We start from the raw sequence: 23652 nt of genomic DNA on the forward strand, positions 1-23652 counted from the left end.
TATGTTTCCTTCAAAATAAAAGCAGCAGAACAATGAGAATGTTTGTGACCCGGCCGCCACGCTGAAAACAAACCAACCAAACTTTCTAACCGTACACTAAAATGTGTTTCTTGAGCTCATGAGAAGTGATTGCAGAGTTTCAGACTTCACGTCAGCATGGATGGATTACTGAAAAGGTCTATTGGGCACAAGCCCAGGGGCCCATGAGTTCAGGGTCCCTGACCAAACTACCAAAAATGACCACAAAGATACAAAAAATGACTATAGGGATGCAAAACCACCACAAAGTAATGCTAAATGACTGAAAATTGACACAAAATGACCACATGGAGACAATAATTATGACAAAGACACGCAAATGATTAAAAATAGACATAAAACCATCACAAAAAGGTGCAAAATGACTATAAATAGATGCAAAACAATTGCAAAGACATACAAAACAACTTAAATGGACATAAAATGACCACAAAGAAAAACAAAACAACTAAAAGTGGCCTCTTTGAATGTGAGTGCACAGCCTCTCACACGTCCGTGTCTGTCGATATAAAGTGACAGCTATATGATAAAAATGTATCTTAATGACCAGCTTGAGCTTTAACTCAACCGCCTTTGAGAAATGTTTGAAGAAGCAGTGCTTTTATTTTGAAATGGGCCCTCAGAGCCCCTCATATTTCACTGTGAGCAGCTTGACGGTGTTCAGAGGTGTGACCACCAGACCTGGTCCAGTCTCTTTCCTCTGCACACAGCCGAGCATCCTGAGCTCTCTGTTCCTGCTGCTGCTGCTGCTGCTGCTGCTGCTGCTGCTCACTGGGACTTTTTAAACTTACAGCCTGGAGCTCAGCTGACCCAAAACTACACCACTGAAGAAGAGTTTGACTACGACAGGAGTGGAGTGTGTTTCTGCAGCAGGTGGGTGATAGACTCTGTTTTATTGCTTGGTTTGGTTTTGGAACATTTTATGAAGAAATGTGGAAATCATGAAGAGGAAGATATTATGATAGTGCACCGTACAATATTATGATAGTGCACCGTACATCGTAAAGATTTGTCTTATTCTAAAAAAGAAAGATAGATAACGTGACGTTCAGATGAGTTTAAAAGTCGACCAGGAGAAATATCCATCCCCTCGCTTTGTGTTCATTATGAATTTTCTTTTCTGAAAGACAAACGATATTTTAAAAAGAAATGAAGGAATTGTACTTTTGTTTTTCATTTTTCAACCAACTGAAAAGGTCTATGGGTCACAGGCCCAGGGGCCCATAAGATCAGGGGCCCTGACTCACAAAACTACCAAAAATAACCATAAAGATACAAAAAAATGACTGAAAATAGACACAAAATGACCACAAAGAGACAAAAATTATAACAAAGACACGTAAAATGATTAAAAATAGATACAAAATGATTAAAAATAGATGCAAAATGATTCAAAATAGACATAAAACCACCACAAAAAGATGCAAAATGACTAAGAATAGATGCAAAACCACCACAAAAAGATGCAAAATGACTAACAATAGATGCAAAACCACCACAAATAGATGCAAAATGACTAAAAATAGATGCAAAACCACCAAGAAAAGATGTAAAATGACTAAAACAGATGCAATACCACCACAAAAAGATGCAAAATGACTAAAAATAGATGCAATACCACCACAAAAAGATGCAAAACCACCAAGAAAATATGTAAAATGACTAAAAATAGATGCAAAATGATTAAAAAATATATATTTGTAATATAAACTGGACAATCAGTATCTCTGTATTATATCTGTGTAATTTAGAGAATAAAAAATGACAAAAGATGTTTGATAATTGTCCAAAAACTGAAATAAAACAAAGTCAAACCAAATCTGAGAACAAAATGACTGATGCTAGCCAAACTTACCTAGTCTGTGGTAGTGAGCTACCACAGACTCTTATATTTAAGTTGATTTTATTATGAAGTGGATTTAAAAACTACTGGTGTTGATGAAAGAACTGCAGGAAGTCTGACAATAAATGTATAAAGTCTGACTTCAGCAGCTCACTGTTAAAGTCTTCCATGAATATGAAAGTGACTTCTTTCCATTAGAGACGTTAAAGTGATGTTAAGGTGCAGAAACGCCACAAATGCTGCTGAAAATAACAGCAAACCTCTGCAGCAGCATGAGAAGAGTCCCTACACACACAACAAAGCAGCAATGGGCTCCTTCCTTTGGGATTGACTTTGGTAATCCACTGTAATGGACTTTACTATGAGAGGAGCTGGTACAGGGGCCAGTAGGTAACTCTTTAAAACACTCTTTTAATAAACTCTGGCTTCACTAACTACGCTGTTGGTGCTTTGTTGTGTGTGTAGGGACTCTTCTCATGCTGCTGCAGAGGTTTGCTGTTATTTTCAGCAGCATTAGTGGTTAAAAAAGACCTTTGAATGCCTTCACCGTGCTGCCCCGAGCTAATCACTGTTAGCCAAGTCCGGCTGTTAGCGACTGCCAGATTACTTTGTTAATAGTTGTTACACGGAAAAAACTGTCTCCGTGGCTTATTTGATGTAAGTAAGAGCGGATAAAGACCACGGGATGATTTCGCGCTGGAATTACAAGTTTTCATACGTGACAAAACGGAGCTCAAAGGTGAGGATCAAAGCCCCGTGAGGACCGCACCTTCGGCCCTCGACTCCGCCCTTCACGTCACGCTCTTTTCCCCGGCCTCCCGCCTGAATGTCGGCAGTGTTGAGACGTGATGGAAAAGGCTTCTGTTTACAGAGGCCCACGGTGTCGTCAGAGCTGCCGTCGTACATCAGGCCTCAGGTGGAACAGATCTGGTCTTATGGGCCCCCGGTCTCTCTGGGAGTGGACCTCACCAGCAGCTGAATGAGCTCAGTGTGGAGCCGGCCACCAGCGCAGCTCACACACACACACACACACAACACACATACACATACACACACACTACTCAGCCGCTAATGAACTTAAAGTCCAAACACCACAGCTCAGTCCTTTTAAAGGCAACGACAGAGAGTGAGCTGGAAAACATGACAGAGAATGAACACTATCGTTCAAAAGTTACATTGATCTTTGTCTTCTTTCATTGAAAAATGTCTTCAAAAAATAGTTTTGTCTCCTAAAAGAAGAATGAAATGATGAAGTCTTCTTCGATCGTTACTGAAGCAAAACGGTCAGTGTGGTCTACTACAGAGGTTAGATTGAAGAGGTTTAAAGGGACGTTTGTCAGTCCATAGTATGGCCATCTGATAGTCCAACCTGAGACGCCAACCTGTGTGTGTGTGTGTGTGTGTGTGTGTGTGTGTGTGTGTGTGTGTGTCAAACCGGATAAACCACGCTCTAACACTCAAAGGAAGCAGATAAACTTAAACTTTCCCTTAAATTAAACAGACAAGTAAATGATTCTAAAAGCCGTTGTAAACTTGTATAAGTCAAGTCATTTTAATTTGTCTGCGTGGGTTTTCTCCGGTTTCCTCCCACAGTCCAAAGACGAGCAGGTGTTCGGTTCACAGTTCATATCAATGGAGAATTAAAGTACAGGGGGACCTCAGCCTGGGCTAAAAGCGAGAAAAAAGGTAAAAAAGTATTTTATTTTGATTTAAACTCATCAATCAAAGGTGGAGCAAGACCTAATGTTGGACGGGAGACTATTCCAGAGTCTGGGAGCGGCGTCACCTACGGTTTTGAGACAAGAGTGAGGAGTTGAAAGGAGCTGTTGGGATGATGACCTGAGATTTGACAATGACGCCATCAGCGAGTGTCGATTTCTTAACGATTCAATGCAACGATTAGCAAAAGTAATGAAGTCCTGTTTTTGTCTCCTACGGTGAATCTGCTCCCGTTTAAATCTGCACAACGTAAACTCTTAACGTCTGCCTCGGAGGTTACATGAACTCTGTTTGCAAAGTAAAAGCCTGAACTCAAATGTTGGGAAGTGAGGCTCTCCCTTCTCTGCGTCTCTGGCAATAAGCGAGCGATTTGTTCAGGTGTTTGTAGAAAAGCGTGTTGGATTTCCGCAGCTCAGAGAAGTTTGCAGGAACTTGTTGAATCTGTGGTGAGAGCCAGAGCTGGATCGTCTCGACCTGGCAACATGCCCCGAGACAGTTTGTCCAAGAGTTACTGTGCCGTTTCTCTGTGCTGTTGTTTACTGAGGTGTGTAACAACACCTGTCCCTGTACGTCTTCACTGTGAGAGACTGGGCTTCGCAGACTCTTTATCTCAAACGCAGTGGGGGAGGAAGCACGCCATCCTGGAAACTGAGTGATGGGGTCTGACATGAAGAGACAGATTTCTGTACACTGGTGTGAACGTGAGGGTAACGCAGTCCATACTCCAGCTGACCGCCAGCAAAACAAAGTGCCTTTAATGCCCTTGAATGTGTCCCGCTGTGAAGTAATAGAGCCCAAGTTCATCGCTGCAACCATCGCCTCGCTGTTTAGTTCTTCTGCTCTGTTAACACGCACCACCGGGAGCAAGTTACCTGCGACGAGCCGAGGTATTAGGGTGAGACCAGCTCGCTCCCAACTACGGTTCAGAGCGTGGAAGCTTTAAAGGGAACATGCCGCCGCAGTTCGGACGCATCACACACTTCTACTTTATGAAGGGCGGGGGCGAGAAGGAAATAAAGGGCACATTAAGCGCATCCTCGCCCCTGAAGAGGGCACTTTAGCATGCGTTTGGCTCCGTTTGGCACATATTTCGGACGCAACAGGACAGAGTAACACGGCAGGCGTGTGTTGCACCTAAGCTGTAACGTGCTGCGGGAAACCCTGCCTTTTTTCTTCTTGGCTTTAAATGCCTTTAATGGAGAGTACAGAGAGTTGGGAGAGAGAGTCAGGGGGCGACACACAGCAAAGGGCTGCAGGTCTGATTTGAACCTGAGCCGCTGCGGAGAGGACCTTAAGCCTCTGCGTACCTGTCGCTCGCTTCACCAGGTTAACTTCTTGCCGCTCTGCATCAATCATTCTTTTGACTGTTAAACTCTTCAGTTCATTTAGTCGCAAACGTCTTTTCAAATTGTATGTATTTCTTTATTACGTTAAATATGTATTTCTTTTATAACACTGTCAAAGTTCAGAATTACAGTCAGACCTCATACATTAAACTCAACAGACTGGGACCAGGATCAATTGATAGTGTAATAAAGTGACTGTACACTTAATTCACTCATTCAAAGAAGTAGATTTAGTATTTTAAATCTTAGTTGATTTACGTCAGCAGGGGTGTGTGGGTGTCTTTTGATCAGGCTGGACTGACAGTGACCAAACAACCCAGCGACCGTCGCAGAGAGAAGCGGAAAAAGCTGAAAACAAGGAACAAATAAAGTAAAAGTTGTCATGAAGGAAACTTACTCCATTTCAACTTAAAGTCCTGCATTTATTATCTCACTTGATCAAACTATTAGCAGTCAGCGGTACATCAAAACCGAACGTGCACAGTAAGAACGCGGCAGATATAACGTGTAAAATAGTTTGTTTTCCTCTTGTTCACATGTTTAGAAATGTTGGTGTGAGAGTGAAATAAGACTCATTAAAATGTGTGTGTTGCATTCAGTATGTTTGGTGATGCATGTTTGTGTTCACGTCTGAAAAGGGTGTGTGTGTGTGTGTGTGTGTGTGTGTGTGTGTGTGTGTGTGTGTGTGTGTGTGTGTGTGTGTGGACAAGAAACAAATATACAAACTGGATTCGGGGAAAGTCTTTCAGTGTGGAAGGAGGGAGGAGCAGGAAGTGTTACTCAGATGCAATAACAACAAACATTTACTTTTGAAAGAACTGAAGCTCCTTTGAGTCGTGGCCGTTGAGAGAGTGTTGTAATCATTTGCCCGGCACGTGGACGTTAAATACACCAGCGCTTGTCTTGGAACACGGGAATCATGACTGTCGGAGACTCTGAAAAGTGGAGTTCAAACAAGATGGACAAACTTTGACTTTACACGCCTGTGAATATTCTCATGTGTCCAGGTCGTCGTTCTCCTCAAAGCAATTTCAGTCCAAAGCAACTGGACTTGGTTATTTGTCTAAGAAGACGTTTCACCTCTCAGCCAAGAGGCTTCATCAGTTCATGCACGCATCAGACCAGGCTGGGACTGGACCAGGACCAGGACCAGGACTAGGACCAGGCTGGGACTGGACCAGGACCAGGCTGGGACTTTACACGCATCAAATAAGCCATCGAGACAGTTTTTTCCGCGTATGAACTATTAACAGAGAAAATAAAAACCCAATTTCAAAAGTTACATTGTCTTCTTTCATTGAAAAATGTCTTTTTTTTTAAAAAGAGAGACATAAAAACAACAATCCAAAATAGTTTTGTCTCCAAAAAGAAGAATGAAATGATTCAAACTTTGATTTTGAATTAGTTTTCCAGTCGTCCTCGATCGTTACTGAAGCAAAACGGTCAGTGTGGTCTACTACAGAGGTTAGACTGAAGAGGTTTAAAGGGACATTTGTCAGTCCATAGTATGGCCATCTGATAGTCCAACCTGTGTGTGTGTGTGTGTGTGTGTGTGTGTGTGTGCGCATCAAAACAGATCAACCACGCTCTAACACTCAAAGTGTACACTACCCAGTTTCAGCCTCAGCTTTTTTACTAAGCAGAGAACATGAGGCTTAAAAGTCCCGAATCTGGGACTGGCTCCAGCACCCCCTGCGACCCCGACCCCGACCCCGGGAGAAGCGGTTGAAGATGAATGAATGAATGAATGATTCCTACCGCTTCTCCACTTAGTACCTAGTACTATAGGTGTTCTTACTTCCTGTGTATCCTGTTTTTTTGAATACACTCAACAAAACAAACAATAGCCAACAAACAACACAATAACCGCTTGTGTAAAAATAAATAAATGACAAGTATGGTAAAAAGTGAGAACCCTAGTGTTTGTCAGACCCCTCTTCTTCCCTGTACCTCGTAAACACCGTCCGTTTGTACCGTTGTTTGAATCTGCTCATGGTTGGACGTCGTCTGAGCTCCTCCGCTCGTCTGTTCCACACTTTCACTCCACATATTGAAATGCAAGAGGTTTTTAAAGTTGAGCGTGCACACAGATGTTTTAGATTCAGTTCTCCCAGGAAAAAACATGCTTGAAGATTTACTGGTAACGAGTAGGTTGACTATGAGCTTGATTCATTTCTTGTGTAATGTGATATTTACTTGTACTTTGCTATTTCCCTGTTATTTCCTTTCCAATTCCAGGTGAAATATGATCAGGTGGATCGTGTCGCTATCCGTGTGTCTACATGTCATCTCAGCAGCATTTGATTACATTTATGAAGAGCACTCCTTTATGGGTAAGGAAGCGTTCATGGATTAAGTAGGTAGTTGAAATGTCAGTGACAAAACTATTGGAGCTCAGTGTGTGGTCATCTCTTCCTCACTGCACCTCACCGCCAAATACCAGCAGTCTAGTCTTTGAATTGCATTCATCCGTCAACGGTTTCTGATCCCTGCCACAGACCCGGAGGATGTGCTGAGCGTGAGCATTCCTCTGGAGGAGCCACAGCGTCCTCTACTGGGAGCAACGCTGGTACTACCGTGTTACTTCAAGGTGTGTAATTATAAGATTTTTTACTAAATGTCAGTTTTGAAAACCAGTATGTTTTCCACCGTATATCCCATACATACAGATGTGGACAAAGCCACCATTTGCATAATTTAGAAATGTATAATATCTAGTTTTTGTATTAACACTGAATCGAATTACTACATGAAATGTGAAAGGACTTATTTGTACTGACAAAACTACAGGGAATGATCACCAGAATATGCAGCTCTATAAAACCTTTTTCTGCCTCTTTTAGAGGCTCGTTAGCTCATCGCTTTGTCTTTCATTCTCAGTGCTCACACCAAAGGGGAGACAGGCACAGTTAAGGACTTGCCGAGAGTTAAATATCCAGCAGATAATGAGCCAGATATTTTCTGAGGAGGTGGTGGAGACCAAACACAGAGCTAAAACTCAAAGGAAGCTTGAGCTTAGATTAATCAAGTGGACAAAAACATGATGACATGGTTCGTGAACACTATGGGATTAGTGGCTTTGGCTGTTCTTGGTGTTCTGGTACTTTCAAAAACATCTACTGTTATTCTCTACAAAAGTCGAGTCCATAACCTCTTCTCATAGATAGAAATATATGTATTTAAATATCAATGCATTGGCCATACATCTAAAACAGCAGACTGAAATTTGTGGTGTTGTTGCTACCTACTTAGGACCACACTGTCCCAGACCCAGGAGCTCCCACCATCGCTCCCCTCGCTCATCGCATCAAATGGAGCCTCGTCACCAAGGAAAAGGTCACCACTATCCTGGTGGCCTTGGAAGGACAGGTGCGTATCAGCGAGAGCTACCTGGACAGAGTTCATCTGTTGGGCTACCCCGTGACTTCTACAGACGCTAGCATCAAGATATCTGAGCTGAGGTCCAGTGACACAGGAGTCTACCGCTGTGAGGTTCAGCACGGCATCGAGGACAACCACGACATTGTCCATGTGCAGGTTCAAGGTCAGTGAAGCGACTGAAGGGCATTCAACTGATGTGAATATCCCCGAAATACATTATCCATGTTGTTTTCCTCTAATAAGTTGCCAAATCCTTGTAGGCAACATCTATCCCAAATGATCCTGCATAACTTTTAATTCCACTTTGTTCATTCTCAGTTAAACTAAAGTACATGTTAATCTCTCCAGGTATGGTGTTCCACTACCGCGCGATCATGGGGCGCTACACTTTGACTTTTGAAAAGGCTCAGGCAGCATGCACCCAGAACAGTGCGGTCGTGGCTTCACCTGAACAGCTTCAAGCCGCCTACGATGATGGATTCCACCAGTGTGACGCTGGCTGGCTTTCTGACCACACAGTCAGGTGGGTTTGTTGTTTAACACCGTGGGGAGAGCATCATGACACATTTAGGTTTGTACCTTGACTAACGAAGAAGGAAATTCACACATTCCACTGTAAAAGTGTCCAAAAAACACCTTAAAAACTGGTCAATGGCAATTGTATACTTTATTTATTTACTACATTTACCGTATTTTCCGCACTATAAGTTGCACCTAAAAACCTTCAAATGTCTCAAAAGTCGACAGTGCGCCTTATAATCCGCTGCTCCTTTAATGGACCCATATTGAGCCACAACAGGTCTCGCAACTACGGTGAGCAGCCGCGACTCTATTTTCCCCCGTAGAAGAAGTAACGCGCGGGGCATGCTGAGATATACGACTGCGCGAAGCGTGCCGTTTCATTTCCATTTGTGTGTTTGTGTTAAGACTTTAAGACAATGACAATTTAAGACAATACTTTGACAATGTTAAGGGACCATAATGACCGGCAACATTAATTCACTTTGCGTCTTGTTACTAGTGCAGCTACACGTCTATTGGTGTCCTTGCATTTACTTAGTACGCAATCAGGCCATGTAATTAGTACAAAATGTGGTCAGTGTAAACCATGTGGGTACTTTTATGTTTTAAAGCTCAACTGCATATCATGAAACATCATATTCTTGCCAGACACTTTCCAAAGCATACCATAAATGTTCTTGTTTTCCATTAGTTTAAGCACTGTTATAGAGTCAGCTTTCAAAGCCTCAGGACTTACTTAGATAAATGTCTTCGGTATCAATTCTGTCATTTTGCATTTTGGCATCATTGTTAAAATGGATTATATTGAAAAAACTCCTTTGTGGTGTTGTCAAGGATGTTCCAACATCTGAGAATTCCTAGTCAGCAGCGTGGCATTGACAAACTCAAAGCAAGAGGACAAGAGGGGAAGTTGTGAAAAGAAGATGGTGTATTTGGTAGTTCTAAGGTTGCTATACATGGTGCAGCACATGTTAGATGTCAGAGTCTGCTTGAGAACACAAAGAGGGAGAGTTTTCAAATTCATCCGTTTGTAAGTTCATATTCTAGTTTTCATATCGAAGACACTAAAGCTTATTCCCATTTAACTAAAGGTACCCGATCCATGACCCTCGTGTGAACTGCTATGGTGACAAAGAGGAGCTGCCTGGGGTCAGGACATACGGAGTGAGAGAGCTCAATGAGACTTATGACGTCTACTGCTTCACTGAGAAGATGACAGGTACACTGTGACGAACATTTCTCTGTGATTGTTTTCAGGTTTCGGGTATTTTAAGCTCATTTTCATTATTAAATTAAATGAACCTCTCTTATCTGATACAGGCAGAGTTTTCTACACTGCTTCTGCCGAAAAGTTCACCTTCTCCGAGGCTGTGGTCGCATGCTCTAACCAAGGAGCTCAGTTGGCCACTACTGGGCAGCTCTACCTGGCCTGGCAGGGGGGGATGGATGTCTGTAACGCCGGCTGGCTGGGCGACAGGAGCGTCCGCTACCCCATCAACGTCCGTCGGCCACAGTGTGGAGGGGGTCTGTTGGGGGTGCGAACTGTTTACCTCCACACAAACCAGACAGGATACCCGCTTCCTGAGTCCCGTTATGACGCTTTCTGCTACACAGGTAGGCCATCATTTAGACAATGACAGGTCACTGAAAGCACTGTCCTTTTTTTGGCATTAGTTATCAATACTGTAAGTGTATTAGATGACTTGTGAACCAACACAGTCACAGCTATAACAAAGGTTTCTCAACCATCTCTTTTCTCGATCATCCCCAGAGTCCCCTGATGAGGAAGGTTCAGGCATCATAGAAGAGGGAAGCGGCGTGCTGAGTGTTACAACAGTGACACGAAGCCCAGAAGTGTTCTTCGTGAGGACAACCACAGAGAGCGAGGTGGCCGGAGAGGTGGAGACCCAGCGGCCAACCATTGGGGACTTCACCTACACATGGAGTCCTACAGAGATGCCGTTGCCTCAGCCTCCAAGCGTCACTGAGGTCATCACTGACGTGATAGAGTCGGCCACCGCGAGGCCAGACGTAGGCAGAGAGCCCAGCAAAGGCTTTGTGATTCCTACGACTGGTCAGTGATACTGAACTGCTGATGCACGTTATGATTGTAACGTCACATAGAAAGTCCAGTAAGTGTCCCTAATAATAATAATGTCTCCTGTTTTCTCTGTGCAGGTGTGGTCTTCCATTATCGCTCAGGATCCAGCCGCTATGACTTCACGTTTGTTGAGGCGCAGCTAGCCTGCCAGAGTGTCGGAGCCTTCATCGCCACACCAGAGCAGTTGCAGGCAGCGTATGAGGCTGGATATCACCAGTGTGATGCAGGATGGTTACTGGACCAGACTGTAAGGTAAATCTCAAATGTATTTTCAGAGCAGGCAAAAGGATTCCTGTCCCAAATATAATACGACATCACGTTTGCTGTTTTCTAGGTACCCCGTTGTTTTCCCTCGGGAGAAGTGTGCTGGAGATCTGGGGGATCAACCTGGAGTTCGGTCATATGGTTTGAGGCCAGGAGACGAGAGATATGATGTGTACTGCTACATTGATGGGCTTAAAGGTAAGAAGAAAACACTGCTTAGCTTGTAAAATGATCCACTCCGAACAAGCTTACCAGCATGACTTGTTGTTTCCTCCTTACCTGCTCCACAGGTGAGGTTTTCCATGTGGGCTCTGCTGAGGGTTTCACCTACAAGGAGGCAGCTTCTAGCTGTCGAGAGCAGAATGCTGTACTGGCCTCCACTGGAGAGCTCTACGCAGCCTGGAAAATGGGTTTGGACAAGTGCCGTGCTGGCTGGCTAGTGGATCGTAGTGTCCGCTATCCCATCAACAACCCCCGTATTGGGTGTGGAGCTGGGAAATCAGGAGTGCACACTGTGTACGCTCACCCCAACCAGACAAGCTTCCCTGAACTTGACACCAGATTTGATGCATACTGTTTCAGAGGTAACCACCATTATCTGAACAGGTTCATTCAGGCTTTTCTTTTTCATCATTCATTGGTCATTTTGTCTCATTGTTTAATTCTTACAGCGGATATTCTACTTATCGCAAATGAAACGGGACTGAACATCACAGACATTGAGGAGGCCCTCCTTAACCTTACATCGATTACTGATTTGTTGAGACCTGGTAAGCTATATTGAAATCATGCACAAATAATTTCATAACTTGTGCAAATGTCCCTTTTACATCCTATACTCATTTTTCCCTATATGTTCCTTTAGTTGTTCCTTCCATCGTCTCTCCCATCCCTGTGGATACTTCAGGCTCCGGCTCCGGCTCCGGCTCAGCAGACTTTGGCTCAGGGTCTGCAGTTGATGGTGCCTCTGGGAGTCACTCTGGAGACTTGTCTGGATCTGGAGATCCGTCTGTTTCAGGAGACAGGGTGATACCTGGAGACTTGTCTGGATCTGGGGATCTGTCTGGTTCAGGAGACAGGGTGATATCTGGAGACTTGTCTGGATCTGGAGATCTGTCTGGTTCAGGAGACAGGGTGATATCTGGAGACTTGTCTGGATCTGGAGATCTGTCTGGTTCAGGAGACAGGGTGATATCTGGAGACTTGTCTGGATCTGGAGATCTGTCTGGTTCTGGAGGCCAGGTAATCAGTGGAGATCTATCTGGCTCTGGAGAACTGTCTGGTTCTGGAGACAGGGTTATCTCTGGAGATCTGTCTGGCTCTGGAGTTCTGTCCAGCTCTGGAGACCTGGCTGGTTCTGGAGACAGGGTCACCTCTGGAGATATCTCTGGTTCTGGAGACCTGTCTGGATCTGGATTCTTGTCGGGTTCTGGAGACCTGTCTGCATCTGGATACTTGTCTGGTTCTGGGGACCTGGTCGGCAGCGCCAGTGCTGAGCTGCCCAGTGGAGCATCAGGTCTCAGCAGTGCAGATGCTTCTGGATCAGCTCTGAGTGGAGAAGGGTCCGGCATCACTGTTCTTTTTTCGGGTATCGACAGTGTTGTCTCTGGAGAGGGCTCTGCTTCAGGAGGACTCCAAGAAATTGGAGAGGGAAGCACAGAGATCCTTATCTTCCCTTCTGAAGGGTCTGGAGTGATCAGTGGTAGTGGGGACCTGTCCGGATCTGGTTCTGGTTTGAGCTCTGCAGAGAGTGGCTTTTCCATAGACAGCTCAGGACAGTTCTCTGGCATGTCGTCTGGTTTCATCACCGGCAAGGACTTTTCTGGGTTCAGTGGTTTCCCATCGGGATTCTCCTCTGGAAGTGCTAGTGGACAGTCTGGGGAGTTTTCGGGAAGCGGAGATGCTAAGATCTTACTGATAGATGGTGAACTGATAGAAGCCTCCTCCCCTGTTACCCACAAAGAGTATGAGCTTGGGGGAGGCTTTCTGGTGTTCAGTGGCTCTGGAGACATTTCAGGATCTGGGACTCACAGTGGGGATCTCAGTGGCTCAGCCTCTGGCAGTGGCTCTGGGTTCTTCTCAGGCGTGACCTTTGTAGGTTCAGGGTTCACTGACCTTACAGTGTCGTCCTCTGGAGAACAGGAGGCCTCTGGGTTTTTACTCTACGGTTCTGGACAGGGAAGTGGTGGACATTTCTCTGGATTTGGAAGTTCCAGTTTCCCCTCTGGATCTGGATTGGGAATGTCTGGATCGGGAGTGTCAGGATCTGAGTCCTCAACAAGTGGAGAAGAAGGCAGTGTTACATTTTTGAGTGGGGATTTTTTGACAGAGGTATCTGGAGACACAACACTGTCTATGGAGATTGGACAGGGGTCAGTGGAGTACAGTGGAGAAGGAAGCAGCAGCAGTGGTTTCCACTCTGGCAGCGGAGACACGCGCTTGTCCACAGCCAGCGGCGCTTCTTCAGGAGCATCCTCTGGAGATCTACCACAGGTGGTGCTGTCCTCTCCATCCAGTGAGTGGGCGCCAACAGAGAGCACTACAGGACCAGAGGAGGCCCTTAGTGGGTCTGAACCATCACAGACCCCTGGTGACGTATATAGGACCCCCCACCCGGTGCTTGCCCCAGCAGGACTGGCTGCTCCTCCAACCGCAACTACACCAACCTCCGTGCACACACCAGGCATTATCGAAGAGACTAATTCAGTGGAGGGTAGGTCAACATATTCTTATTTTTTTCCCGTCACTAGTTGTAAAATACTAATATCTTTTTTGACAGAGTGTGCTGGGAGGAATGGAAAGCAGTGTTTGTTCAAACTTAGAAGTATGATGTATCCACACAGCATACAGCTGGAGTGGAAATAATTAGTTGATTAATCAATCACTCGATCAAAAGAAGTGAATTTATTACAACTGCACATACAGCTGATATAGTTTCTGCTGCAGAATGTAGAAAGAGTTTTGAAAGGTCCACAAAAGCCACAGAATCTCAGGCATGTCTTATTATATCTTATCATGAAATCGGCAGTCCATTGACCTGCAAATGAAGAGCTCTTTTCCAAAACGAGATAAAAGCCAAATAAAAAAAAATGAGTTTGTCACTTTGCTGTGTACAGAACCTTTTCACTGCTTCATCAGTGTTTCATGCCAAATCTCTATATTTCCTTGTTTAAAATGGTCTCAAGATGCAGTTCCTTTCCAAACCGCGACCAGCGCCAAACCTATTTTTAGCCTAAATGCGATCCGTCCTCTCGACCAATCAGAATTCAGTGAGCGTTCTATGCGATCCAACATGGCGGCGCTCTGAAGCTGGAGAGTTAGGGCGCACTCACACTGTCCCGGGCTTTAGGGTACTTGTCCCCCCTCCCTCTCCCCCCGCGCCCCAGCCCCGTTTGTACTCACACTACCTGGGCCTCGGCCAATGCTTCTTGCTGTCCATACGTCATCACGCCGTAACACGTCACACGCATTGATCGCGTGTGCGTGGCTTTGTTTACAAATCTTTCCGTAGACCTCAGAGTTTTTGTGCGTCTTGTCGACTGTTTTTGAATCTTTTCATCGACCAAATCTGCAGTAAACACTCCACCTCCGCATCACACCAACGTGAACCTTTCGCCGCCATTGTTGTTGTTGTTAAATGTCCGTGCATGGTCCCTCCTTCTATTTACATGTCCGAACAGGCGCACATACTGCTACCGCCGTAGGGCTCGTGCTCGTGCTCGTACACGTGCGCACGCTCGTGCTCGTACATGTGCAAACGGCTCTGCTAAAGTGGACGGCCCGCTGTCCGCAGTTATGCGCGGAGTGCGCCCTTAATAAACCATTTTGACAAGATACATTGAATATTAACCAAATGTGTGGGTCTGGGTAAAAAATGTAATTTTCCTGAAAACTATTAAAATGGATTTATAGCGTTTTGGAAAGGAGCTCCTCATATATAGTCCCCTTGATACGGAGAAAGTGAAAAACTATTCCTGTACCACTCACAGCTACACCATCTCCTCTAAAGGACGTGTTTTGAAAAACTGATCAAATGTGAATTCATTACTGTGGTCTGAGTGTCAAGTTATTATTTTTTTTATAGAGTAGCTCAATGAATACCTCTATGAGTACACTTATCAGGTAAATGCATTTGAGAGATGTGTTCAAGTGTAAGGAAACTACAGTACAATCAGGAGAGTGGGAGGATGCATTCAGCTGTGACATCTGCAAACGCCGATGAGGTCAACATTCAGAAAGAACTCATTTGCGACACTAGCACTCCAGATTAGATGAATCGTGGATGCATCTCTCTTTCCAAAGTATTACGTCGTGTGTGTCATTGAGTAACTAGACCTGTTTTTCTAGGTGGTTTTAACCCATGTGAACCCAACCCCTGTGGTGCTGTGTCATGCACGGTAGAGGACGGGGTCGCTCTCTGCCATGGTAAGTTCCCAAACTGCTACAAGTCCTTCTTTCTCTAAACTACTGATTACAACGTTGTGTGATGATGTTTTGGTTTAACAGACTTCACCGGTTTACGTCTCTCTGTACGTCTTTGTTGTTGAGCACTTTGCATGTTTTATATTGTTGGTATGCAATCTGTTTATTAATCAGATACACGATTAACTGGTTGTAGTTATATTCACAGTTTATAAATACACATTACTAGACTTACCAAATATCTTTTTTTCTCTCCCTGCTGTTCTGTCTTGATGTGTTTTGCGTCATATTTTTGCTGTTTCGTGTTCCTTTGATCTCCTCGTGTTCACGTTGTCCGTGTCTGGCTATGTGTCTCTGTGTGTTTGTGCGGCAGACTGAAGGTTTGGGCGCTTGTCAAATATGTGTCAGCTCTGCTCTGAGGTTGTTCAGCCTCCGTGTCACACTTGTTATCACAATTTTCCTTCAGCCTATATGTTGTTTTTGGTCTGCTGTGCCATATACACCGCCTCCACTCTGCTGTACGCATGCTAAACCTGGGACAACATATGTGCTTTCTGGCACCGTATGGCTGCTCTCATTCTGCTGGAATTACAATACTGATCTTCTGCTGCAACCAACCACAGATTCAAACTTAAACTTACTGCACATATTACAATTATTAGTTGCTCTCTTTGCAGACATAAACACAGATTTGGTATATATTTCAGTGGATACTGTAAAACCTAAAACAAGACTTATCAAAAACAAAGTAACACAGAAGATGATTTGTTGTGCAGTGAGTCTAATTTGCATCACAGGTTGCAGCTGCTTCAGTATTGTTCACTAACCTGTCAGCCCTGAGGTGTGATAGTCCTTCTATCACAGCTTCACCCTCCCTCACCTTGCTGGCCAGTTTCCCATCCCCACCCCACGCTGAAACAGTAGTGTCACCCACCCCCTGTTTTGCAGAGGTAGATGTGTGCCATCCCAACCCTTGCGCCAATGGAGCCACCTGTGTGGAGAGTGCAGACTCTTACAAATGCTTATGCCTGCCCAGCTACGGAGGGGAACGTTGTGAGATTGGTATGAGATCAGCTTCAGCTAATAAATACTAACAACAGCCTCTCAAAAACAACTGAAGAAACAGCTGAAGAGAGATGCTGAACATCACCAGCTGATAGCATCGGTACTCGCAGTGGCTCTGTGAGGAGTCCTGCGGGCCCAGCAGTTGAACATACACAACATGGAGCTGTACCTGGTTTGACAGACCCTGTTTCTTATGAATGAAAAAGGCTATAGAAGTAACTAAAGGGTCAGTTCACCCCAATCACAAAAAACATATTTCACTTAGCAGATGCAGCATCTAGTAGTGCAGTAACTGTTTTACTGCTAAAAACAAGTTAGGAGTCGTTCAAAGCGATGAGCATGAGGTACTACAGTACTAAGAGCAATACTCTAAAGAGTTTTGAGGGTCGTGTCATTTTGTTTTATTTCTTAAAAATGGTTTTAACCACGTTTTCTTCTCAAGAAAGCTGCTAACTTTAGCATGCCTGGCTAACCAGCCCTCTGCAGTAGTCGCCAAGCGTTACTTCCAAGACGAAGCAGCAGCATATAATTAACAACATGATTTAAGGCAGGGGTGTCAAACTCCGGCCCGTGGGCCAAATCTGGCCCTCAAGATCATATCAAGGTTCTGTGAGAGCTGGCCCGCGAGTATAAAGCACATCCACCGCTACTTTTCTGTAACAAACATGAGCATCCATGCTACCAGTCTCTGCAGACACACTTAATCCACCCCTCCCCAAAAACGACCCAAAGAAAGATGGAGAACAGGAGCTTTCAGCAGCGGTGGGAGGCAGATGATCTGTTTCTGAAGGTAAAGATGACAAAACGTCCAAAAACAGATGAAAACACCACAAAAAGATGACAAAACGACCAAAAACTGATTAAAACACCACAAAAAGATGACAAAACGACTAAATACAGACGCAAAACACCACAGAAACGTGGCAAAACGACCAAAAACAGATGAAAACACCACAAAATGATGACAAAACGACTAAAAACAGATGAAAAACACCACATAAACGTGAAAAAAACAACTAAAAACAGATGAAAACACCACAAAAAGTGAAAGAAACGATTAAAAACAGATGAAAACACCACAAAAACGACCCAAAGAAAGATGGAGGACAGGATCTTTCAGCAGATGATCTGTGTGTGAAGGTAAAGAGCTGTTTGTCAGCGTGGCTGTAACCAAAGAATCAAACAGAAGAAACACCACGACAAGAACAAGGAGCTGCACTGGAAAGCTTCAACGTTACACATCTGGAGAGAAGGAACACATGCACATTTGCAGTCTGTAGATATTGAGTTTGGCCCGCAACTTTGTCCCAGTTTTTAAATTTGGCCCACTGGGAATTTGAGTTTGACACCGCTGATTTAAGGTATTTCAGGTTGCATTTGAAATAGTCCAGTATCATCATGTCCAGGTCATTGAAAACCTGCCTCCATTATCAATATAAAATGCCAACAGAGAGCACTACAGGACGAGAGGAGGCCCTTAGTGGGTCTGAACCGTCACAGACCCCTGGTGACGTATATAGGACCCCCCACCCGGTGCTTGCCCCAGCAGGACTGGCTGCTCCTCCAACCGCAACTACACCAACCTCCGTGCAGACACCAATATAAAATGCCGTGTTAGAATACTTAGAGTGAACATTACATTTAAAGAAACAAAAACATACTGCAGGGTGTATTTTAACGAACAATATCACAATAATCAGGTTGTAAAAGTACTTCTAATGACAACTGCCTTTAAGGGTGTGTTCAGACAGAGAGTGAGGAAATATAGTTTAATGTTATTCGGGTGAACGGACCGTTTAAATGAAGTCATTAAGGAGGACCAGGAGAATGAATGAAGCCTTTGAATGTTACAGTAAAAAGGGGGAAAAATGGAAATTCACAATTACATTACTGTTGGGCGGGGCCGACCCAGCTGAAGTGAAGCATTAGGCGTAGTTTTCCATTCTGTATCGGGACGTTTGTTTCATTCGTCAGGATGGAAACTGCCCATCGTCAGACTGACGGCTCACAAGACAAGTACTGCACATGAAAAACTGAAACGCTACATGGGTTGTGAATAACATCAAGCACTTCATCAGCTGCTCAAACACTAATACGGCACAGATGAATGATAAGAATACAGAAGAGCTTCTCATCATCAGATGCTGTGCTTTAGTTTTCCAACCCATCTGTAGTTGTCTGAGTTATTTGAGCACTAAAAATGTAAAAATACACTAAACTATAGTGAATATATAAATGTATGTTGAGGTGCAAGTGCATCCAGAACGTCACACAGTGGATGAATGTTGACTCTTTGGTGTTGTGGCTGCAGATGAGCAGCAGTGTGAAGACGGTTGGACTAAGTTTCAGGGGAACTGCTACGTGCACTTCTCTGACAGAGAGATGTGGCTGGACGCAGAGCAGCGCTGCCGGGACCTGAGCGCCCACCTGGTCAGCATCATCACCCCGGAGGAGCAAGACTTTGTCAACTGTGAGTGCATAATGTGGTGTGTGTGTGTGTGTGTGTGTGTGTGTGTGTGTGTCTAGAAATGAAGATGGTGATAAAGAGTCTCAACACTTTGTTTTCTTCTTTCAGCAAACGCACAGGACTACCAGTGGATCGGGCTGAATGACAAGACCGTAGAAAACGACTTCCGCTGGACAGATGGTACTCCGCGGGTGAGTGAGGACATTACACTGGTGTGTTGCTCCCGTTACAGGCAGGGCAATGTTTATATATATAAATATATAGTATGTATCCTAAAGTGTACTGAACAGGCATAGTGGGCAGAGGCCCAAAGGACAGGGAGCCTCTGGGCCAGAGCCTTTGAAGAAAGTGTTACTATTTCTTATTGGAAAGTTATCAAACAACTACAACATGACCGAAAACGATGATAAAGAGATGCAAAACTACAAAAAGAACCAAAACAACCACAAAGAGATGCAAAACAACACCAAAAAGACATATATCAATCAAAAACAGATGCAAAACAACAACAAAAAGACATAAAACAACACCAAAGACATGCAAAACAACAACAAGGAGATGCTAAATGTCAACAAAGAGACACAAAATGACTATAAAGAGATGAAAACAACTACAAAAAGACATAAAACAATCAAAAAGAGATGCAAAACAACAACAGAAAGACACAAAACAACCACAAAGACATGTGCAACAACAACAAGATGCTAAATGTCCACAAAATGACTAAAGAGATGAAAACAACTACAAAAAGACACAAAACAACCACAAAGACATGCAAAACAACAACAAAAAGACATAAAACAATCAAAAAGAGATGCAAAACAACAACAGAAAGACACAAAACAACCACAAAGACATGTACAACGACAACAAAAAGACATAAAACAATCAAAAAGAAATGCAAAACAAAGACAAAAAGACATAGAACAATAAAAAAGAGATGAAAAACAACAACAGAAAGACACAAAACAACCACAAAGACATTCACAACGACAACAAGGAGATGCAAAATGACTACAAAACAATCAAAAAGAGATGTGAAACAACTACAAAGAGACACAAAACAACCACAAAGTCACACAGAATACTTGCAACAGCTATGTTTGCTAAAGTTTGTTTGTCCCTGAGCATCTGGAGAATTCTGGATCATCGGGCAAATGTTACTGAACGAGACACAAAACGACGACAGACAATGTGTCAGTTTGTGGGTCTTCCTCGTGTGTGCTGCAGGAGAGCTGGAGACGCTTTTACATGTCTGTCACCAGGGACCCACAGTCTCATGATCCGTCCAAGCTTCAGGGACTTAAAGATGTAGAATCATGCAGTAATTATCTCCAAGAGAATAAACTCTGTCCACTCGTGTACACGGACAGTTATCTCAGTGACCAACCACATAAACGTCAGCACAACAATCCTCTCCACCTCATAGAGGAAACATTTGCAAATGTAAACAAGGTCAAAAATGACTCTGTGTTTAAATTTGACAGCTCATAACAACACGTTGATCGTCCTATATCGACTTCTATTTCACTTTGCACTGGAAACAACAGCGCAAGTTCATTTTTGAGCCGTTCATTCACCTAAATTAACTAAAAAGTAAGTAAAATTGCTGTTTGCACTTGTGATTAGAGGCTGTGTCTGAGCAGGTGAGATGCAAAAATGCCAAAACAAGCACCAGAATAGCAGCGCACCATGTGACCTGCATAACCACAACCTCAGGTGCAACGCTGCACCCACACTGACACAGAGTAACAGGCGCAAGCATAAAAAGAAACTGACGAAATTAAACAAATTAAAAACGTGACTGCGGTGGTGGAAGCTTCTTGCTGCAGCTCCATGCAGCGCTCGCGTCTGTGCTTTACGGTTGGGGTTCGCCTGACTCTCACCTGTTCTCTGTGTCCGGGTTTACCTTGTAGTAAAAGGTGCATTGCTTCTTCCTCCTCTTCTTCTTCTTCAGCAATACGAGAACTGGAGGCCGAACCAGCCGGATAATTACTTCAACTCTGGAGAAGACTGCGTGGTGATGATCTGGCACGAGAACGGCCAGTGGAACGACGTGCCCTGCAACTACCACCTGCCGTTCACCTGCAAGAAAGGCCCGGGTATGTTGAGTCACGCCTAACAACCGTGACTAAGGCTTTAAAGCCAGAGTCAAGCCATTTTTTCAGATACTGGTCGTCGCAAAAACATCCAGATAAGGAGACAGACAAGTTTCTTCTTCCCCAGCTGAAGTCGTTTATGTCCGTTAGCTCAATCATCATCACACATTATCTTAGTTTAAATCATACAATTCACATGAAAGGGAAAGCTGGAGAAGCAATAGCTTATCTAGTCGCGCCCCTGCACCCCACAGAATGCATTATCTTAATCCTGCTATGACATTTGACATAAGATGGTTCAGTAGCAGGTAGTAATCAGAGGCAGGCTACGAGTGTGTCCATATCAGTCCTCATATTGGGCTTTTCAGTGTCTGCTTCTGTTTGGGTACAAGTGGTTTTTGTTTTTTCTCCCGTACCCAGTGGTGGATTAAGGTTGTCAGGGGCCCCTGTTTGTTTGAGCCCCCTATATTATTAATCAAACTTTATCAGAAAAAAGAACCTTAAAAAATGTTCTTTAGTAGATCTTGGTCTCGCGCGTTCATCTCATCTCATCTCATCTTATCCTCATCCTCTTATCCGCGGTCGGGTCTCGGGGGCAGCAGCTTTAGCAGGGGACCCCAAACTTCCCTTTCCTGGGCCACATTAACCAGCTCTAACTGGGGGATCCTGAGGCGTTCCCAGGCCAGTGTGGAGATCTAATCTCTCCACCTGGTCCTGGGTCTTCCCCGAGGCCTCCTCCCAGCTGGACGTGCCTGGAACACCTCCCTAGGGAGGCGCCCAGGGTTCATCATTACCAGATGATCCTGAACCACCTCAACTGGCTCCTTTCAACACAAAGGAGCAGCGGCTCTACTCCGAGTTCCTCACGGATGCTGAACTTCTCACCCTCTCTCTAAGGGAGACTCCAGCCCCCCTCCGGAGAAAACACATTTCGGCCACTTGTACCCTGTATTGAGAGAACGGACCTCGACGTAGAGGTTACATCAGTTTTTTATAAAGTCTATGGGGAAAACTAAGCAAAAAAAGCTAAAAGAGGCTAAAAAAATCTCCTCAGTTCCATTAAAAACCTCCATAATTTCAGCTGAACTGTGAGGGATCCCTTTCATACAGAGCCGTAAGATTTGATGTTCATAAAAAATATATATATTGGTTAATGTAGGTTTTATAAACACTAAGTTCAACACGCTTTGATACTGCATGACGCCCTGCGGCCTCTGGTTCTGTCCTCAGTGTCCTGTGGCGCCCCGCCGGAGGTGGAGAACGCCCACATGTTTGGCAACAAGAGGGAGGAATACCCCGTCAACTCCATCATCCGGTATCAGTGCAACCCCGGGTTTGCACAGCGCCACCCACCGGTGGTTCGCTGTAAAGCGGACGGACAGTGGGAGAAACCTCAGGTGGAATGTACTGACGGTGAGTGCGGTCTGCACGGAAACACCCTGAATGCTCACTGACAGTAAAAGAGCCAGGGTGTGTTTTCTTTAACTCACTCTTCTTGTGTTTGTCCCTCGCCGCAGTGAAAGCCAGAAGAAGGATACAGAGGAGCAACAGCAGGAGCCCGGGGGCAGCCGGCAGAAAGCTTCACTAAGAAGGGAACAAAAAAAAAAAGAGGAATTAATAATTTAAGAACACTTGCAGCACACGGAAATCCATTTTCCATTTGAGTGAAGATGATCTGAAGGGTTAAGTAGGTGGACGGCTACGTCACGGTTCGATCTCCCCTGACCCTCGTAATATATTTGAATTATATATAATAATTTTATTGCTCTGAGTTATTTGCATTATGTCTTGTAATATAATTGTGTTTGTTTGAAACCATTCCTGGGATGCTTTTGTTCCACAGTCTGATAGAAGTGTCTGGTTCACTGCAGACTGCCGTAGATCTGGATCACACGGATGGAAGCCGGTGATGTGAGGCTTCAGAAAGTTATATGTTTGTGTGCACGCATGGCACGGCGTCATGTTTTATCTCTCAGAAGAAACAACACAGCGGGGGTGGAGGGGGGGAGGCAAAGTCAAAGTGAAATACTGGTGTTTTTTAAAGTTCGCATCAATCGTTCCCAGTTCCCCGATGACTCCTACGCTCACTCACTCGTGTGGGCGAAGGTGTCATTTCTCCTGTGTTTGTCACCGTTCCTTCCTGAAATACAGCCTGAAAAACAACTTTCACAGTGTGACTGACACAGTAAAAACATTTCTTTTGAATTCTCAGACATTTTAAAGGATTATTGGATGTTAGTGGGATTGTTTTACACCTCTAAAGTGGTTTTATCGGCCGATATCCGGTCAAAATCCCCCCCTAGATGAGTGGAGACAAGGAAAAACATTAAGTAGATGATCTTCCGACTAAACTCAGCCGTAGAGAGAAAGCAAAGAAATCCAGT

At 44.3% G+C, this 23652-nt stretch overlaps 1 protein-coding gene across 1 annotated transcript; it reads left to right on the forward strand.

The window, feature by feature from the left end:
* The first annotated feature begins 837 nt into the window (after positions 1–837).
* On the forward strand, positions 838–23248 carry LOC310946339 (aggrecan core protein-like). The gene is made up of 19 exons (XM_083912781.1): positions 838–912; positions 7186–7280; positions 7446–7537; positions 8200–8491; positions 8677–8851; positions 9942–10069; positions 10171–10464; positions 10622–10924; positions 11029–11203; positions 11286–11413; positions 11506–11799; positions 11887–11985; positions 12081–13928; positions 15563–15640; positions 19014–19172; positions 19278–19360; positions 21127–21271; positions 22499–22681; positions 22786–23248. Exons 2-19 carry the CDS (start codon positions 7193–7195, stop codon positions 22854–22856), a joined length of 4635 nt encoding a protein of 1544 aa, XP_083768907.1. The 5' UTR covers positions 838–912; positions 7186–7192; the 3' UTR covers positions 22857–23248.
* Positions 23249–23652: the final 404 nt, after the last annotated feature.

Source organism: Echiichthys vipera (assembly GCF_963691815.1).
Source record: "Echiichthys vipera genome assembly, chromosome: 1".
In the NCBI taxonomy this organism is placed as follows: Eukaryota; Metazoa; Chordata; class Actinopteri; order Perciformes; family Trachinidae; genus Echiichthys; species Echiichthys vipera.